The sequence below is a fragment of the Chlorocebus sabaeus genome, chromosome 20 (genome assembly GCF_047675955.1).
Source record: "Chlorocebus sabaeus isolate Y175 chromosome 20, mChlSab1.0.hap1, whole genome shotgun sequence".
Classification (NCBI taxonomy): Eukaryota; Metazoa; Chordata; class Mammalia; order Primates; family Cercopithecidae; genus Chlorocebus; species Chlorocebus sabaeus.
The window spans coordinates 83,849,024-83,868,003 of NC_132923.1; the positions used below are offsets into that span (position 1 = coordinate 83,849,024).

Sequence of the window (18,980 nt, forward strand, 5' to 3'; positions counted from 1 at the left end):
CTCATATGTTACCAATGAGACTCTAAGGGTGTAAATGCTGAAAATTAATTTGGCAAGAATCTTGGTTGACACGGTGGCTTACTGTACTTTGGGAGGCTGAAGTGGGAGGGTCACTTGAGCCCAAGAGTTTGAGACCAGCCTGGGCAACATAGTGGGAACCCATCTCTACAAAAAATAAAAATTAGCCAGGTGTGGTAGCATACACCTGTGGTCCCAGGTACTTGGGAAGCTGAAGAGGGAGGATCACTTGAATCCTGGAGGTCAAGGCTACAGTGAGCCGTGATCTCACCACTGCACTCTAGCCTGGGCAACAGAGCCAGACCCTGTTTCAAACAAACAAACAAAAGTGGCCAGGCATAGTGGCTCATTCCTGTAATCCTAGCACTGTGGGAGACCAAGGCAGGAGCCTTCCTTGAGCCCAGGAGTTCAAGACCAAACTGGGCAACGTGGGAAAACCCCGTCTCTACAAAAAATACAAAAATTAGGGAGGCATGGTAGTGTATGTCTGTGGTCCCAGCTACTTGGGAGGCTGAGGTAGAAGGATTGTTTGAGCCCAGGAGGTCAAGGCTGCTGTGAGCCATGATCACACTACTGCACTCCAGCCTAGGCAACAGAGAGAGACCATGTCTCAATTAAAAAAAAAGAAACTTAAAAATGATCATATTCACTATTCCTACGATTCTACTTCTAGGCTCTTTCCTCAAAAATAAACAGAGATTAGAACAAACATTTATTTAGCAAAATGTTCACTACAATTTTTCTAAAATATCAAAAACTTGGGAACCTAAATGTCCAACAAAAATAATGGCATATATATAAAATAATATATTATGTACAACCTAAACATTCTTTTCCAAACAATTTTTTTTTTTTTTTTTTTTTTTTTGAGGTAGACTCTCACTCTGTTGCCTAGGCTGGAGTATAGTGGTGCTAACTCAGCTCACTGCAAGCTCCGCCTCCCAGGTTCACATCATTCTCCTGCCTCAGCCTCCCGAGTAGCTGGGACTACAGATATCCACCACTATGCCTGGCTAATTTTTTGTATTTTTAGTAGAGACGGAGTTTCACCATGTTAGCCAGGATGGTCTCGAACTCTTGACCTCAGGTGATCTGCCCGCCTCAGCCTCCCAAAGTGCTGGGATTACAGGCATGAGCCACCACGCCTGGCCCTTTTCCAAACAATTTTAAGTAAAAGGGGAAATGCTCATGATAAAATCAATTTCAGAAATAAGGATACAAGCCAAGTGCAGTGGCGAGTGCCTGTAGTTCCAGCTGCTCAGGAGGACTGCCTGAGCCCAGGAGTTTGAGGTGGAATGCACTATGACTGGACCTGTGAATAGCCACTGCACTCTAGCCTGGGCAGCATAGTGAGATGTTGTCCTTAAAAATATATAAATATATAAATAAATAAATAGGATACAAAACTACAAATGTGATCCCATATAGCCATAGGGGGAAAATGTTAAAATAGAATAACACCAAGATACTAATAGTGATTAGGTCTGGGTCAAAATTTTGTTTTCTTTAGTACATAATTATTTGTTACAATAAAACACATGCATTGCTCTTATAATCAGTGGGAAAGAATGAGTTACAAAAAGGTATGTTTAGCTGGTACTCTGTACCTCCTTTAAATGATAACAGCAAGCCAGGCATGATGGTTCATGCCTGTAATCCTAGCACTTTGGGAGGCCGAGGCAGGTGGATCACCCAAGGTCAGGAGTTCAAAACCAGCCTGGACAACATGGCTAAACCCCATTTTTACTAAAAATACAAAAGTTAGCCAGGTGTGGTGGCAGGCGCCTGTAAATCCCAGCACCTTGGGAAGCTGAGGCAGGAGAATCACTTGAACCCAGCGGACAGAGGTTGCAGTGAGCTGTGACTGAGCCACTTCACCCTAGCCGGGGCCAAAGAGCAAAACTCCATCTCAAAAAAAAAAAAAAAAAAATGCTAACAGCATGTTGTACCTTTCACAGTCTACTACTCACTGTCTCTCTAAACTTGCCTTATTTTCTCTACTAGATGGTAAGAACCTTGAGATCAGTATATCACACCAATCTGAAACCTTCCCAGTGCCCAGGAGACACTCACTATTTGCTGCACACTTTTTCCTAATGTCAGATTTTCTGTATAAGCTTTCAGATTAAAATAATTATTAAACAAAAATGTTAAAAGGATAAGAAAACAATGGAAGCACAGAAGTTAACTATCTGAAAATGTTTCAAGGAGTTCCATGGTTGCTATATCACTCAAGCACATGTCATGTGCATTTAGATGTAAAGGGGTCCCCAACCATTCTCTGAGGAAAAGGAGGATATAGGAATGTATAAAGAGTAGAAGTCCTTAAGTAATGGAAGTGACAGGACACAATTCTGCTGGTGTGCTCCCCTCCATTCTATGCATTTAGGAAATAACAGGAAAGAAAAGGGAGCAGAACTCCCTCCTATAAGCAGTCTGGAGAAGTGGGGTAAGACTTCTAAACCAATACCCCTGCCTCAACACCACAGTCTACAAATGAGTCCAGAGGCAGCAAGTGCAAAAGCATCTACAGAATCTCAGGGATTTTTATCCCCAAGTTGTATTTGAATAAATGTTTGACGAAATGTGACTGATGTAGTCTGAAGGTGCTGTAGGTGAGATCTATGAGTGGAGTAATCCTTTGGCACTGCTCACTTCTTTACATAATTAGAATGGGGGAGTATTTTTAACAGCAACGCTAGGTTTTAAAAGTTTTAAGTTTTGTCCGGGTGCAGTGGCTCACACCTGTAATCCCACCATGGAAGGCCAAGGCAGGCGAATCACTCGAGCTCAGGAGTTCAAGACCAGCCTGGGAAACATGGTGAAACCCTTTCTCTACAATTTAATTTTAATAACTAAAATAATAATAATAATAATAATAATAAATAGAAGTTTTAAGTTTTATCCTATATAAAAGTTCATTTATTAAAAGATATTTACTTTCCTAATGTTGCTTGCAAACACAGTATTAATAAGTAAGCTGAGTAAATCAGACGGGCTTTTTTTTTTTTTTTTTTTTTTTTTTGAGAGACCTGGGCTCTCAGTTGCCCAGGGTAGAGTACAGTGATGTGATCTCGGCTCATGGCAACCTCTGCCTCCCGGGTTCAAGCAATTCTCTTGCCTCAGCTTCCTAAGTAGATGAGAATGCAAACACCCACCACCATGCCCAGTTCATTTTTGTGTTTTTTAGTAGAAATGGGGTTTCACTATATGTTGGCCAGGCTGGTGTTGAACTCCTGACCTCAGGTGCTCTGCCCGCCTCGGTCTCCCAAAGTGTTGGGATTACAGGCATGAGTTACCATGCCTGGCCAGATTTCTTATTACTAGTCAATCCCCAAAGTTAATTTCAAACATCATAACTTTACCTCAATATTACCATTTTATAATCAAAATATTATATACACACTAAAGTAACTTCAAATTTCTTAATGAAATAAAAGAAATTGGTCAAAAAATATAGAGAAAACTGATCAAAGCATCTCCCACTTAAGAGACAGGCAGAAGCTGTTTGGAGGCATCAGTTAAGAGGAGAACGTTTAATAACGCAGAAGATAAACATTAAGTGAATAGTGTCTGCCCTGAGAACCACTGCAATCAATCAAATCTCTTGAACCTTCGTTTTGGAGGACAGACATGCTCTGATTCCTTGTATAACATTTAAGTATTGAGTTGAATAATAAGAGTTGATGTTGAAGGAATGGTTAGAAAGAGAAAAAAGAAAACAAAAAAAAAAGTTGAGGTAAATTCTAAATATATATGTACTGGATGCTTATGGTAATAAGCAGGAACATCTAAGGAATAAACACACTAACTCCTTTTGGGTTGCCTGGCAACAAGGTAGCAGGCATTGAGTTGGGGAGGCTCCCTAGGAAAAGGACTGTGCCTAACAACTTATGGGACGAAAGAGAAGGTCTCCAAGTGTTGACAGCAGGTATTTCCCAGAATTCTCCTAAACAACTGGCACCTAAGCGTAGAGTACTTGCCCCCAAACCAAAACATTTATTTAGGTGTTCCAGCAGCTTCTGCCCCTCTCTATCATCAGCACCACCTCTAGCTGGCAGAGTTCCACCCAAAGAAGGAGGGTAAGTAAGGAGGTCTCTATACCATGGCTAGTACAAAGCTGACTGCCCAAAATCAGCCAGTGGTAAAGCATCCAGGAAGCAACTGGCTATAAAAGCCGCTCGTAAGCATGTGCCCTCTACTGCAGTGGTGAAGAAACCTCATCGTTACAGGCCTGGTACTGTGGCACTCGGTGAAATCAGACGTTATCAGAAGTCCACTAAGCTGATTCACACACCTCCCTTCCAGCATCTGGTGCAACAAATTGCTCAGGACTTAAAAACAGATTGGCACTTCTAGAGTGCAGCTATTGGTGCTTTGCAAAAGGTAAGTGAGGCCTATCTCGTTGGCCTCTTTGAAGACACCAACCTGTGCACTAACCATGCCAAATTAGTAACAATTACACCAACAGACATCAAGCTAGCATACTACATATGCAGAGAAGGTGCTTAAGAACCCACTATGTCGGGAACCATTTCATTCTCAAAAACAAAAATATTCTTTTCTTCTTGTTATTGGTAGTTCTCAACGTTAGATTTTTTTTTTCCCATGGAGTCAAAAGGCATCTAAGTATATGATTGCAAGTGGAAAAATAGGGGACAGAAATCAAGTATTGGTAGTTTTTCCATTTTCATTTGTGTGTGAATTTGTACTATAATGGCAGGGATATAAAGAAGCCTGTTAGGCTGGGTGCAGTGGCTCACACCTGTAATCCCAGCACTTTGGGAAGCTGAGGCAGGCGGATCACCTGAGGTCAGGAGTTCAAGACCAGCCTGGCTAACATGGAGAAATCCTGTTTCTACTAAAAATACAAAAAAAATTAGCCAGGCGTAGTAGTGCATGCCTGTAATCCCAGCTACTCGGGAGGCTGAGGCAGGAGAATCGCTTGAACCCGGGAGATGGAGGTTGCAGTGAACTGAGATCACGCCATTGCACTCCACCTTGGGCAACAAGAGCAAAACTCCATTTCAAATTAAAAAAAAAAAAAAAAAAAAAGCCTGTTAAATTTTTCTGGCAATGCCAGCATTTAGATTTTTACAAAACAATTAAATTTCTTATTGATGGCAAAAAAAATTATTTATATATATCATGTAAAGAAGCTCTCATGCTTGTCCCCTTTTTAAAAACAAAAGAGAGGTGGGGGAGAAGGAGAACAATGGATGCGGATCTCTCTGCTAGAACTCAGACCCACAGTGCAGCCAGATGCAGCCTGGTCGTGGCACGTCTCTAAAGAATGCCGAATGCTTAGAGAACCAGGACCCGTACACCTGTAGATCTTTCTCCCTGTTGGTTCCACTCACACTAATATTCACCTGTCTTTTGCTCAAAAGCACTAATACTCATTAGAATAAACAATAACAAACTATAACACCTCCTTTAGTTGTGCAGTAACCTAGTGACAGAAAAAGAATTCTCTATGTTGGCTCAATGAAGTGAAGAAAACCACCATAAAGGTATTTAATACATTTTGAATGTGATTATCCTTTTTCCAGGAAAGGAAGACACTAATTTTATTAGAACTCCTGAAGTTAACACCCACTAGAATGATGTTATCCCTTTTAATGACCCCACCTCTCTCTCCCACAGATCCCTTAACCACCTCAATAAATATTTGGACAGCACATAAAATTGTAAGCCACTCTCTGCTCTGGCTATGTAGCTGCTAAGAATGCCCAAGCTCTTTTCCTTTGCAGTGAGTCACTAGGCATTTCTCTACACAGGTTCTTCTCCCTTGACTGGGCTTCTTTTTGTGCTTGCAAGGCTGCCCCATCCATGAAATCAAGACAGACCACATAATAAACTATGAATGTTCAAAGATCTAAATGTTCTATGTTACCTGCTTCTCCTGCCAAGTCAGGGTAGTCTCTTGAATTCTCAGCTCCAGGCCTCACGAACTAGAGATACAGAAAGAGATAATAAATACAAACAAGTATAGTTACTTTTTTTTTTTTTTTTTTTTTTTTTTGAGATGGAGTCTTGCTCTGTCACCCAGGCTGGAATGCAGTGGCATGATCTCGGCTCACTACAACCTCCGCCTCCTGGGTTCAAGCCATTTTCCTGGTTCAGCTGCCCCAGTAGCTGGGATTACAGGTGCACACCACCATGCCCAGCTAATTTTTGTATTTTTAGTAGAGACAGGGTTTCACCATGTTGGCCAGGGTGGTCTCAAACTCCTGACCTTGTGATTTGCCCACCTCAGCCTCCCAAAGTGCTGGGATTCCAGGCGTGAGTCACTGCGCCCAGCCAAGTATAGTTATATTTTCTACACAATGAAAATCTATTCATTCACTACTCAAACAAAAAACACATTGAGCACTTCTTGTGTTCTTGGACTCTAATAATAAATAATACAAAATCCTTGCCCTCAGAGTGCTTCCTGTCTAACCTAAGACAGACAGTTACACTACAGTGTCAGAAGTACAGAATGTCTTGACAGAGACATCTACCCAGACTTGGAGGGAGGACAAGAAAGGCTTCCCAGAGAAACTGCCATTTAAATTAAGTCCTTATGGATGAGTAGCAGTTAGCACAGTGAAAGAGAAGGAAATTTTGGAGTAAAGGTCTAGAAGTGAGAGAATACAGCAGTTTTTTTCTCTGTGGAAGAACTGTACATAATTTGGTATGACATAGGTTAAAGCACAAAGTAGAAAGTGTTAAGGATGGCTGGGTGTGGTCGTTCACGCCTGTAATCCCAGCACTTTGGGAGGCCGAAGCGGGCAGATCACTTGAAGTCAGGAGTTCAAGACCAGCCTGGCCAACATCATGAAACCCCATCTCTATTAAAAATACAAAAATTAGACAGGCATGGCGGTACACACCTGTGATCCCAGCTCCTCGGGAGGGGAGGCTGAGGCAGTAGAATCACTTGAAACAGGAGACAGAGTTGCAGTGAGCCAAGAGAGCACCACTGCACTCCAGCCTGGATGACAGAACAAGACTCTGTCTCCAAAAAAAAAAAAGTAATATGAACATAAAAGTAACTTAGGTCTAAACAATGATAACAACTAATATTTATTGGGCACTTACTGTGGTATACATTGTGTTAAGCATTTCACATGTATTTACTCATTTAATCCTCACAATAATCCTAAAAGGTAGGTTTCATGCATTACAGATAAGAAAACTAGGACACAGAGAGATAAACAACTAACCCAGGGGCATAGAGCTAATAAGTAATAGAGTTGAAAGTTTAGTCTAGTTCTGGAACCAACTCACAAGGGACCCTTTATGCCCCGCAATGCCAGTCTGGGCTTTATCCTGAAGACAGTGTTTTTGTTTGTTTGTTTTTTGAGACAAGGTCTTGCTCTGTCACCCAGGCTGGAGTGCAGTGGTACGATCACAACTTACTGCAGCCTCAACCACCCTGACTCAAGCAATCTTCCCACCTTAGCTCCCCTTGCACCCACAGTAGCTGGGACTACAGGTACGCACCACCATGCTAAGTTAATTTTTGTATTTTTTGTACAGATGGGGTTTGCCATGTTGCCCAGGCTGGTCTCAAACTCCTGGGCTCAAGTGATGCTCCTGCCTCAGCTTCCAAAGTGCTGCAATTACAGGTGTGAGCCACCATGCCCAGACAACAATGTTTTTTAAATGAGACTGGAATAAAACAACAATTAGATACCACTGTTTATTAAAATGGCAAAAATCCAAAACACTGACATCAAATGCTGACAAGGATGTGGAGCATTAGGAAGTCTGGCAATTTCTTACAAAACTAAACGTGTACAGGCCGGGCATGGTGGCACACATCTGTAATCTCAGCACTTTGGGAAGCCGAGGTGGATGGATCATTTGAGGTCAGGTATTCGAGACCAGCCTGGTCAACATGGTGAAACCCTGTCTCTACTAAAAATACAAAAATTAGCTGGTCATGGTGGCCAGCACCTGTAATCTCAGCTATTCAGGAGGCTGAGGCAGGAAAACCCAGGAGGCAGAGGTTGCAGTGAGCCAAGATTGTGCCACTGCACTACAGCCTGGGCAACAGAGCAAGACTCAGTTTCAATAAATAAATAAATGAAGCAACAATAAAGTACACACAACACACGTACGAATTAGCAATAGCACTCCTTGGCATTTACCCAAAGGAGCTGAAAAATTACGTCCATATAAAAACCTACAAATGGATGTTTTTTGTTGTTGTTTTGTTTTGTTGAGATGGAGTCTCACTCTGTTGCCCAGGCTGGAGTGCAGTGGTGTGATCATAGCTCACTGCAGCTTCAACTTCCTGGGCTCAAGCAATCCTCCCACCTCAGCCTCCTAAGTAGCTGACATCACAGGTGCTCATAAGCATGCCTGGCTAATTTTTACGTTTTTTTAATAGAGACGGATCTCACTATGTTGCCCAGGCTGATCTCGAACTCCTGGGCTCAAGCAATCCTCCTGCCTTGGCCTCTCAAAGTGCTGGGATTACAGGCATGAGCCATTATGATAGAACCACACAGATGTTTATATTAGCTTTATTCATAACTGTCAAAACTTGGAAGCAATCAAGATGTTCTTCAGGAGGTAAATGGATAAAAACCATGGCACATCCAAACAATGGAATATTATTCAGTGCTAAACAAATGAGCTATCAAGCTATGAGAAAACATGGAGGAACCTTAAATAGATATCATATTAAGTGAAAGAAGCCAATCTTAAAAGACTACAAACTATGATTCCAAGTAAATGACACTCTGTAAAGGTAAAATTTATAGAGACAGTAAAAAGATCAGTGGTTGCCAGGAGCTGGTGGGAGAGAAGGATGAATATGTGTAACACAGAGGATTTTTAGGGCAGTGAAACTATTCCGTATGATCCTATAATACTGGATACATGTCATTACACATTTATCAAAATCCATAGATGCAAAATACCAAGAGTGAACCCTAAAGTTAATTATGGTCTCTGGGTGATAATGATGTGTTAATGTATGTTCATTGATCATAACAAAGGTATCACTCTGGATATACCCTTGCTGATAGTGGGAGAGGCTATATATGGAGGGATGGGGGAAACACATGGGAAATCTCTGTACCTTGTACTCAATTTTGCTGTAAACCTAAAATTTCTCTTTTAAAATAGTCTAGTTTTAAAGAGAAAGAGACTGGGAATGATGAGACTTGCATTTTAGATCATCCTAGACACAATGTGGAGAAATGATGAAAGGAGTATGGCAGGAGGCAGTGAGACCAACTAGCATGATTCTGAAACAGGCCAAGTGAGGGCTAAGACAGAAGCAAAAGAGATAGAAAGAGACAGACCTAAGAAATACAAGGGAAGAAAAATCTACTGAACTTGATGACTGATTAGGTAAGATGTAGTGCTTTGCTGCTGAGTGGTCATGCTAAAGCGAAACGACTTTGACTATTGTTTTGACTGCAAACCACAATAAAATACATTTTACAACCCAGTACACACATATATACATACCTAAGTGAAGCAAGACTTTCATGAAACAACGAGTGAGAGAGGCACAAGTCTCTCGTATTGACCCAAATTTACCTTTACAATTTTTAGTTTTTCCTTCCATCCACTCTTCTACGAGACTTATAGTACAAAATGATTCTCTAGTTGAATGGGTATTTCTTCCTAATTCAGCCTCTAAAACCCTTTCAATATATTTTGGTCAAATAGCCACTTTGATTGGGTTAGGACGTCAACGTATCACTAAAAAGAAGAAAATGACCATGCTAACTCCTTTACAACAGACAATCCAGTCAGCCACCCTGAACAACTTGTCTCCAGCGATCCAGGTCCGGCTCAACCTCTGCCTCCTCCTGATACTGATCCTTCTACCCTCTGTCACCCCACAGACTGTTAAAAACTATAAATATTGGGCCTATATTCCTTTTCCTCCTCTTATTCGAGCCATGACATGGATGGATGCCCCTATCGAGGTCTATGTTAGTGATAGTATTTGGATGCCTGGCTCTGTTGATGATCGTTGTCCCGCCCAACCTTCAGAAGAAGGAACCCCTTTCAATATCACTTTAGGTTTTAGGTATCCACCTTTGTGCCTGGGACCCACTAATGGATGTCTCTCGTTAGATATTCAAACTTGGGCAGTCACACTACCATCTGGTCACTCTGTCCCTCCCTTAGGACACTTGGTATCAGGGCTCTCATTAAAACCTCTAAGGCAGATCAAAACAAGAATCACTGATTATATTCACATATCGCAATATAAGCCTTTAGGACCTGCGTGTCCTCTCAACTTGTCTTCACATGCTGACAAATTAATATGGAAGGATTGTATTAGTTCAGAAGGAATGGTGTTATTTAATTCTTCTCACTATGCCACTGTTGATTGGGCTCCTAAAGGTCATATTACTAATGATTGCTCTCAGGGTCACAGAGATTGTCAACATTTTCTCTATGATATTACTTATCAAAAAAGTAGTGACAGCCCTCCCCTATTATATTGTAGATTAAACTCCTTTTTTCCTTTTAAGTGGAAAGGGGCAGGGGTTGCCCCTCCAAAGCCAAGGCTCATTGTTCCCCACTTAGGAACTGAACATTCAGAATTATGGAGATTAACCATAGCTATGACTGGTATGAGAGTTTGGGCTGGAGAAAGTGTTATAAGTAAACCCACCTTGTCACCTCGAAAACTAAGACAACAGATTGATTTACACTACTATTTCCACACAGCCAAAAATATCACTATGGCAATCATCAAAAGGTCAATTCAAAGATGGGACAGTAAAGATTATGAGGACTTATACCCCCCCATTGCTAATGTTCCCCCACCACCTCTCGTACAACCTATTCCCCCCACTCCACATTCACAAAAAACAGTACCATCCCAAAACATATATACTATCTATATGGAGTCCAACAAAACTATACCACTTAAAAGCTGTGTTAAACCACTATATATGTTATTAGTAGAAAAGATGCATATTAGTTCAAAAACCAACATAATTACCTGTGTTAATTGTTACTTGTATACTTGTATTGACTCATCCTTTAAACAATATCATAGTATTTTAATAGTCAGAGCCAGAGAAGGTATTTGGATCCCCGTAACTTTACATAGGCCTTGGGAATCTTCCCCTTCTATCCATGTTATTAACAATATTTTACAAAAAATTCTTAAAAGGAGTAAATGATTTATTTTTACATTAATTGCAGTAATAATGGGCTTGATTGTTGTTACTGCGACTGCTGCTACTGGTGGAGTTGCATTACATCACTCTATTCAAACTGTTCATTTTGTGGATAAATGGCAAAAAAATTCTACTCGGATGTGGAATTCTCAGTCAGGTATTGATCAAAAATTGGCCAAATTAATGATCTAACACAAACTGTTACATGGATGGGAGATAGAATTATGAGTTTAGAACATAGATGACAAATGCAGTGTGATTGGAATACTTCTGATTTTTGTGTAACTCCATTTCAATATAATGAGTCTGTTCACAATTGGGAATCAGTAAAACGCCATTTACAAGGAAGTGAAGGTAATTTAAGTTTAGACATAAGCAAGCTAAAAGAACAGATTTTTGAGGCCTCTCAAGCACACTTAACTGCTTCACCCAGTGCTGAAGTTTTAGACGCTATCCTTAAGGAGTTATCTAATCTCAACCACATTCAATGAGTAAAATCTTTGGGAGGATCCACTGTCATTAATTTTGTTCTGTGTATAAGTTGTGCTATTGGTTTATTGTTCATGTGTAAAATTGGAAAAAAATATTCTTCAATCCAATCGTAATCAGCACCAAGCTATGATTGCTATGGTTCATTTAAATCAGAGAAAAGGAGGAGATGTAGGGAGACCCCCTGAAACTATTGCTATGGAATAAAAGATGAAATGCTCCTGATTATTGTGAACACAAAATTGCATGCAGGATTGTGTAAAAATAATGCCAGGCTGGACTGCCAGAATGAGCCATCAGTGCATGATGTGCTTCCCCCTGCAGAGAGCCTATGAACGGACGTGCAGTCAGGGAGGTTTTGCATCACCAAGATTCCTATCCCAGAAAAGCAGATGTTCACAGCTCTGGGAGTAGAATGTGACCCTTGTGGAGAGCCTATAAACAGACGCATGGGGGGGCGCCTGTCCATATGGATAAGATAGGGCTATAAACGCCCTCACCTTGCCACAGCTCTTCTAGGCCTCTTTAGGGTTAAGGAATACTCCCTTCTGAGAATGTCTGATCTAACTGGTTGTCTAGTTTCACATCCTGTTACTATGGATTGTTTGCAACCAGCTCTTGCTGCAACTGTTACTGCTGATTAATAGCTTGCTAATCATAGGTAATGGAAAGACTGTGTTTCTGTTTTAAGGCTCTGTTAGAAATTACTGATGCACACACTATATTGTAAATTCTTATCTCTGTATACTGTACTTCTGCATACAGACATTATGTTAAAGAATTACTTCATCCCCATGTGACCATCTCACCTCATAATCAAATGATCCTAAATCCCTCACTAACCTACCCCCACTCTCACTAAACTTAATAATAAATGCTGGCATATCCAGTGCATTGTTGGCACCACAGGACCAGAAGGCAGGGACCCCCCTGGACCCAGCTTTCACTATCTTGTATGCGTCTATTATTTCTCGACCTGCCGATCCACCTGGGAACAAAAAGAGAGCCCCACTGCATTGCAGGCTGCTGGCCAGATCCCGCAATAATGGACTTCATGGGCCTAGGTGAAGTCAGGCATTTCCCGCCCAAATGTTGCATTTCCCAAGACCACTCTGGCCTGCCATGCCCCCAACCTGTGCCTATAAAAACCCGAGACCCTAGCAGGCAAACACACAGGTAGCCAGACGTGGAGAGGAGCACATCAGTGGAAGAAGATGCAAGAGGCTGGTCATCGAAAGCACATCAAGAGGAGAACACTGGCAGAAGAGCACACCAACAGACACCGGCACACCGGCAGGCCATCTACCAGTGGGATGAGGCGGAGTTTGGCAGGGGCAGTCAGAGGAGAGCCCTGGACACTAAGCAGCTGACTCCAGGGGAAAATCATCTCCCTTCTGGTTCCCCCATCTGCCGAGAGCTACTTCTATTCAATAAAACCTTGCACTTATTCTGCAAACCCATGTGTGATACAATTCTTCTGGTACACCAAGGCAAGAAACCCCAGGATACAGAAATCCATCTGTTCTCATGATAAGGCGGTCTAATTGAGCTGGTTAACACAAGCCGCCTATAGACTAAGAGAGTACCCTGTAGCACAGGCCCACTGGGGTTTCAGGAACTGTAAACATTCAGCCCTAGACACTGCTGTGGAGTCAGAGCCCCACAGCCGACCTACCTGTATGCTCCCCTAGAGGTTTGAACAGGGGGGCACTGAAGAAGTAAGCCACACACCCATAGCACACCCTGTGAGGCGGACAAGGGAACCTTTCCCATTTCAACAGTACTGTACTAGACTCTTAACAAGCAATATCCATTAATGATTAAATTATCATCTGTATGGTGAAACTGCTCCACTTTCTAATTTCTTTCTTTTTTTTTTGTTTTGTTTTGTTTGTTTGTTTTTGAGACAGAGTCTTGCTCTGTCATCCAGACTGGAGTGCAGTGGCACAATCTCGGCTCACCGCAACCTCCACCTCCCAAGTTCAAGCAATTTTCTTGCCTCAGCCTCCCGAGTAGCTGGGATTACAGGTGTGCACTACGATGCCCAGCTATTTTTTTTGTATTTTTAGTAGAGATGGGGTTTCACCATGTTTGGCAGGCTGGTCTCGAACTCGTGACCTCAAATGATCCACCCACCTCAGCCTCTCAACGTGCTGGGATTAGAGGCATGAGCGACCACATGTGGCCTCCACTTTCTAATTTCTTACTGAAATCAAGGCAAGTTTTAAAAGGTTAGTCAAGCAAATAAACACATACAACGTTATTCCTTCAAAATTAAAAGCAAATTTATGTGGAAACTACCAAATGTCCTTTAACAGTAGACTGGATAAACTTTGGTATATGACAAGGATCTTCTCCTTGAACAGACTCTAGCTAGATTCCTCTGAGCTCTCTTCTCTATTTGAACACATAGTTTCTAATAGCACAAGGCCACATCCCTAAAACAACCCTTGCCCAGCTTAAAGTGCTTGCCTGACAAAACTCTAGGCTGCCAAAACAATGTACTATTTGTTCCAGCCAACATCTGAGGATAGTCTCTGTCTCCCAGTCTCTGTGAGAGGACAGAATCCTAAATTAGGTAATTGCCAGCGAGGCAAAACAGCTGGCCTACTCACATTTACACTCTTATCTTCCACTTCCCTGACTCTACTGAACCCTTGCTTGCTCTCTACCCTACTCCCTCATTTTCCTTTAAACACCCACTGACTTCTCTACAAATCAAAGTTGAGTTCAGTACATGCTGAACTCTTTTCCCTACTGCAATACTTATTACTGATGCAAGTCAATCCTCACTGCCTTAACTAGTGTCCAGCTTTATCTTTGATAATATTGTGTCCGGAATTTATTCCTTCCGGTAGGTTCTTGGTCTTGCTGACTTCAAGAATGAAGCCGCAGATCCTCGCGGTGAGTGTTGCAGCTCTTAAAGATGGGGTATCCAGAGTTTCTTCCTTCAGATGTTCAGATGTATCTGGAGTTTCTTCCTTCCGGTGGGTTCGTAGTCTTGCTGACTTCAGGAGTGAACCTGCAGGCCTTTGCAGTGTTACAGCTCTTAAAGGTGGTGTGTCATGGAGTTGTTTGTTCCTCCCAGTGGGTTCATGGTCTCGCTGACTTCAGGAATGAAGCTGCAGACCCTCACGGTGAGTGTTAACAGCTCATAAAGGTAGTGCAGACCCAAAGAGTGAGCAGCAGCAAGATTTCTCATGACCAGCAAAAGAACAAAGCTTCTACAGCACGTAAGAGGACCCCAGTGGGTTGCTGCTGCTGGCTGGGCTGGTCAGCTTTTAGTTTCTTATTTGGCCCCACCCACATCCTGCTGATTGGTCCATTTTACAGAGTGCTGATTGGTGAGTTTACAATCCTTTAGTTAGACACAGAGAGCTGATTGGCGCGTTTTTACAGAGTGCTGATTGTTGCATTTACAATCCTCTAGCTAGACAGAAAAGTTCTCTAAGTCCCCACTTGACCCAGGAAGTCCAGCTGGCTTCACCTCTCAATATATTCACACAATGGACTATGTTACATCAACAAAAATGAACAAACTATAATTATACATAAAATTATGGATGAATCTCACAAACATAATGTTGAACAAAAAAAGCCAGAATTAATCCAGCATATTAAAGGTCAGAAGTCAGAATAATGGTAACCCTTTGAAGGCAAGGGGTCAGTGGCTGGAAGAGGACACAAGAGGGCCTTCTGAGGTGCTAGTAATGTTCTATTTATATTTTATTTTTTCATAAAAGAAATGCAAAAACAAAAGACAAAGACAAAAAGTACCACAAACTTTATAATAAAAACAGCAATCCTGTCTCACTACTCTGCACCCAGTTGTCTTTTTTTTTTTTTTGAGACAGAGTCTCGCTCTGTCGCCCAGGCTGGAGTGCAGTGGCTGGATCTCAGCTCACTGCAAGCTCCGCCTTCCGGGTCCACGCCATTCTCCTGCCTCAACCTCCCGAGTAGCTGGGACTACAGGCACCTGCCACCACGCCCAGCTAGTGCTTTGTAATTTTTTTTTTTTTTTAGTAGAGACGGGGTTTCACCGTGTTAGCCAGGATGGTCTCGATCTCCTGACCTCGTGATCCGCCCGTCTCAGCCTCCCAAAGTGCTGGGATTACAGGCTTGAGCCACTGCTCCTGGCCACCCAGTAGCCTTATTTGCTCCCAAAGCATCCACTTTCAATTCTTTCAGATATTTCTTGTTACAAACTGACAAGTTTCTAAGTATTCTTATACTACCATTTCTTTCTTCATCAATTTAAGAAGTCATATCATAATCTCCTATGAAGACCAATGAGGATCAGGCCTTTTCTGCTACCCCACATATACATTAGTTTACTTATCTCTTACCCTCCTTACATAGCAGAATCACAATTTGGTGTTAATTTAATTCTCAGTGTTTGCTTTATTAAATACATTTTTTTAAACTACTGGGCCAGTTGTCTACTTGTGGTTGCATTTCCTTACTGTACAATTTTTAGGATTTATTTTTCTGGAGTTAAATGCATATCCTAATAAATTGTTTTAAGGCAAAACCCTTGCTATCATCACCCAGATCAAGAAATAGAACTTTGTCCTCCACCCCAGAAACTCCTCCACATACTCTGTCCCAATCTCAATCCCCACTCTACCCCCAAAGTAATTACTATCCCGATTCCTACAGTAATTACTCTCTTGGAATATTTCATACTTTTATCACCCAAATATGCATCCAAAGACATTATAGTTTAGTATTGCCCATTTATAAAAAAGTATTTTAATTCTCTTTTAATCTACAGGCTCCCCTTTACTACTTTCTTTTCCTTTCAAATGCAGTAGGACATGTCTGTTGAAGAACACAGCATTTGACCTACAGTTTCCCAGAGTCTGGATTTTGCAGACTGCCTCCTCATGTAGTTGAACGTGTACTTCTATTCTCTGTATTTCCTGTAAATTGGCAACTGGATCCAAAAGTTGATCGTACATTCTATCCCTTTGACAAAACTACAGGTGGTAGTGTATTCTTTCATTAGGAAGCATATATCTGATTGTTTCTCTGTGTTGTTAGCAGTAGAGACTAGATCTAGCGATTCTCAAACTTCTTAGTTTCAGGACCCCTTTACACTCTTGAAGATTATTGAAAATGCCAAAGAGCTTTCGATTATTAAGGTTATATCTACTAATAGCTATCATAATAGAACTTAAAACTAAAGACATTTTAAAAGATTTTCCAATTCATCAAAAACAATAAATCCATTACATGTTAACATAAATAATTTCTATGAAAAATAATTATATTTTCCAAAATAAAGTGGGAAGAATGGCATTGTTTGCATTTCTGCAATTCTCTTTAATTCAGGAGACAGTTGAATTCTCATATCTGATTCTTCATTTGAACTTTAGCATTATGTTGTTTTAGTTGAAGTCTATGAAGTATATCATGTGACCTAACACAGATATGTAGTTGGAAAAGGGAAGAGTGTTGGAATTGTGGATATTCTTTTTTTTTTTTAAAGATAGGGTCTTGCTCTGTTACCCAGGCTGCAGTACAGTGGCATGAATGTAGCTCACTGCAGCCTCCAACTCCTAGGCTAGAGCAATCCTCCTGCCTCAGCCTCCTGAGTAGCTGGGACTACAGGCATACAGTATTGCACCCAGCTAATTTTTTAATCTTTTGTAGAGACGGGGTCTTGCCATGTTGCACAGACTGGTCTCAAACTTCTGGGCTCAAGTGAGTCTTCCACCTCAGCCTCCCCAGCTGCTGGGATTACAGGCATGAGTCACTGGACCCAACTGAGTACAGACATTCCTTTTTTTTTCTTGAGAGAGGATGTTTCTTTTTTTTTTTTTGACTGAGTCTAGCTAGCACTGTGGCTGAGGCTGAAGTGCTGTGGCACAATCTCAGTTCAATACAACCTCCACCTCCTGGGTTCAAGTGATTCTCCTGCCTCAGCCTCTCAAGTAACTGGGATTACAGGCGTCCACCACCACGCCTGGCTCCTTTTTGTATTTTTAATAAAAACGGGGTTTCGGGGTTTTGCCATGTTGACCAGGCTGGTCTCAAATTTCTGACCTCAGGTGATCCACCCTCCTTGGCTTCTCAAAGTGCTGGGATTACAGGCATGAGCCACTATGCCCGGCCAAGTAGAGGTTTCTTTTTTTCTTCTTTCTCCTTTTTTTTTTTTTTTTTTTTTTTTGAGACGGAGTTTCACTCTTGTTGCCCAAACTGGAGTACAATGGCGCGATCTCCGATCACTGCAACCCCTGCCTCCCAGGTTCCTGTGATTCTCCTGCCTTAGCCTCCTGAGTAGCTGGGATTATAGGTACGCGCCACCATGCCTGGCTAATTTTTTGTATTTTTAGTAGAAACAGAGTTTCACCACATTAGCCAGGCTGGTCTCAAACTCCTAACCTCAGGTGATCCACCCACCTCGGCCTCTCAAAGTGCTGGGATTATAGGCGTGAGCCACCGCACCCAGGCCAAGGTTTCTTAAAGATTAGTTGGAATGTAGAATTTGAAACGGTATCAATGAACTTTTCATACTCTGTTATAATAAAATCATGTATTTGAATGGATCTCTTACTGATCCATTCAATGTATACATAAATGAGTGGATCATTATTTAAAGAATGCAGAACATCATCCATTGGTTTTCTGGAAAAACAGTGGCTTCAAGAGTTATATGGCCCTTTCAAATTTTGACTTTATATAATTCCAAAAACTCACCTTTGTTAATATTACTCATCCCGTTTAAAAAATAATAAATTTTAAATAGTAGGAGGTTATCAAGCAGATACAAGTTTTCTAAAATTCTAATTTTCACTTGAAAGCTCAAATTTTCTCATTAGAAGCAAACACTTAAGTTGTTTTCCTTGAAGTGACTGCTGACTTCATTCATTTTTGAGAAAATGTCTGTAAAATACTCAAGTATGAATTAACCATCACATGTGTGCCATTTGTTCTCTCAAGTAAAACGTGTTTCATGAAAAAAGTAGTTGGTTTAGCTCACAATGCAAATCATCTCTTAAGGGTTGAGATTCAATAAAATTAACAAATGTTTTCTGCTTCATTGAGGTCTTAAGTGAAAATTAGTGCTTTTCTTTTTTCCTGTGAATGCATAAGTGCATAACAAATACAGTGACTACCAGTTTGGTGCCACTGCTTTGATTCATGCTAAGATGCCAACAGTGTTACCCACCATTGCTTTTGCACCATCAGTGTAAATGTCAACATACAATCAAAATCACAAATAATATCTTAGTATTGTTATGAATAGTCTTGATCTTTCAGGTCCCCTCAAATGGTCTCAGAGACTGCCCCCCAGGACTCCACAAACCATATTTT

At 41.3% G+C, this 18,980-nt stretch overlaps 1 protein-coding gene across 3 annotated transcripts in view; it reads right to left on the reverse strand.

Moving 5' to 3' along the window:
* Positions 1–18,980, reverse strand: part of SCP2 (sterol carrier protein 2) — a 126,514-nt gene that overhangs the window by 100,481 nt on the left and 7,053 nt on the right. For all 3 annotated transcript variants that reach the window (XM_007978723.3, XM_007978724.3, XM_007978725.3), the window contains exon 2: positions 5,915–5,972. In XM_007978723.3, the coding sequence (XP_007976914.1) occupies positions 5,915–5,972 (58 nt within the window). The remainder of the gene's footprint in view (positions 1–5,914; positions 5,973–18,980) is intronic.